Raw genomic sequence first — 1,241 nt, 5'->3', positions numbered from 1 at the left:
AAAGCCAGCAACTGCGAACATTGCCATCTTTTTGACATAGGTGTCAGAGCAGGCCAGCATTATAAGAGGAGGATCAGCGCAGTAGAAATGGTTGATGTCAAGGGAGCCACAGAAGGATAAGTGGAACGTCAGCAGTGACTGAGAGAGTCCATTAAAGAAGCCGAACACGTAGGGGACAGTGACTAGAGAGACACACGTGCTCCTGGACATCCTGGAACTGTAATGTAAAGGGCTGCAGATGGCTACATAGCGATCCAGCGCCATTGAAGCCAGGAGATAAATCTCAGTGATCACCAGGGCAATGAAGAGAAGACACTGTGTGAAGCATCCAGCATAGGAGATGGTCTTCTGGTCTGACAGGAAATTGTTCAGCATATTTGGAGTAACATTGGAGGAGTAGCAAATGTCTACAAAGGAGAGGTGGCCAAGGAAGAAATACATGGGTGTCTGCAGGTGGGAATTGGTCCTGATCAGCACGATCATGCACAGATTCCCTGCCAGTGTGATTAGGTAGATGGCCAGAAACACCCCAAAGAGAACCTTCTGCAGCACCGGGTCCTCTGTGAGTCCTGAGAGAGTGAATTTCATCACCATAGAGTGGTTTTGGGAGGTCATTTTCTTACCCCTTGAAAACTGAAAGCAGGAAAGAATGTTAGGAATTCTGTCTGATACAAATTCTGAATTTATTCTACCCATTTTGTTATTCACTCCCTTGTCTATTCATCTATGGGTCAGGTACTATTCTCTTTTCAACAAATGCACCACAATTTTTACATACATGTTTACCCTGTACCTCTGTCTTTCCTCTCTGTCTTTCTCTTTATATCTCAAACACACAGACACAGACACACACCCCGCACACATTCTCCTTCTCTCTCTCATACATATATGTGAGATATGTATAAATGTGTGTCTTCTTGCAGCACTCTGTATTTGGTTAATTTTTATACTTGTTAAAAAGACAAAAAAAAATGAAAGGAATGAAAATCAGGTATGAAAAACAACCTGTCATTTGCATCATTCAAGGTAGCCAGATTTTCAGGATTCCTCCAGCTCTAATAACATATTATACCAGATACAAAATAGAAAATAAAATTCAGTGCAGCATTTTCACACAAAACTCATCCTTGTCTGGCTTAATTTTATTCAGACAACACTAAACTAGTAAAATTTATGTTTTGTTATATGGCTGTGTTACAGAATCAAAAATTGTTCTTTGCTTTGTAATCTTACCCACCCAT

General features: G+C 41.0%; 1 protein-coding gene across 1 annotated transcript in view; it reads right to left on the bottom strand.

Moving 5' to 3' along the window:
* LOC103584357 (olfactory receptor 5M10-like) overlaps nucleotides 1–615 on the bottom strand; it is a 1,930-nt gene extending 1,315 nt beyond the window's left edge. Inside the window, exon 1 of the mRNA XM_008565399.1 lies at nucleotides 2–615. Coding sequence (XP_008563621.1) covers nucleotides 2–615 — 614 coding nt within the window. The remainder of the gene's footprint in view (nucleotide 1) is intronic.
* Between the last annotated feature and the right edge of the window lie 626 nt (nucleotides 616–1,241).

Source organism: Galeopterus variegatus, unplaced genomic scaffold (genome assembly GCF_000696425.1).
Source record: "Galeopterus variegatus unplaced genomic scaffold, G_variegatus-3.0.2 Scaffold51313, whole genome shotgun sequence".
In the NCBI taxonomy this organism is placed as follows: Eukaryota; Metazoa; Chordata; class Mammalia; order Dermoptera; family Cynocephalidae; genus Galeopterus; species Galeopterus variegatus.
Note: the sequence above shows the minus strand (reverse complement) of the source record. Positions and strands in the feature narration are given on the sequence as shown.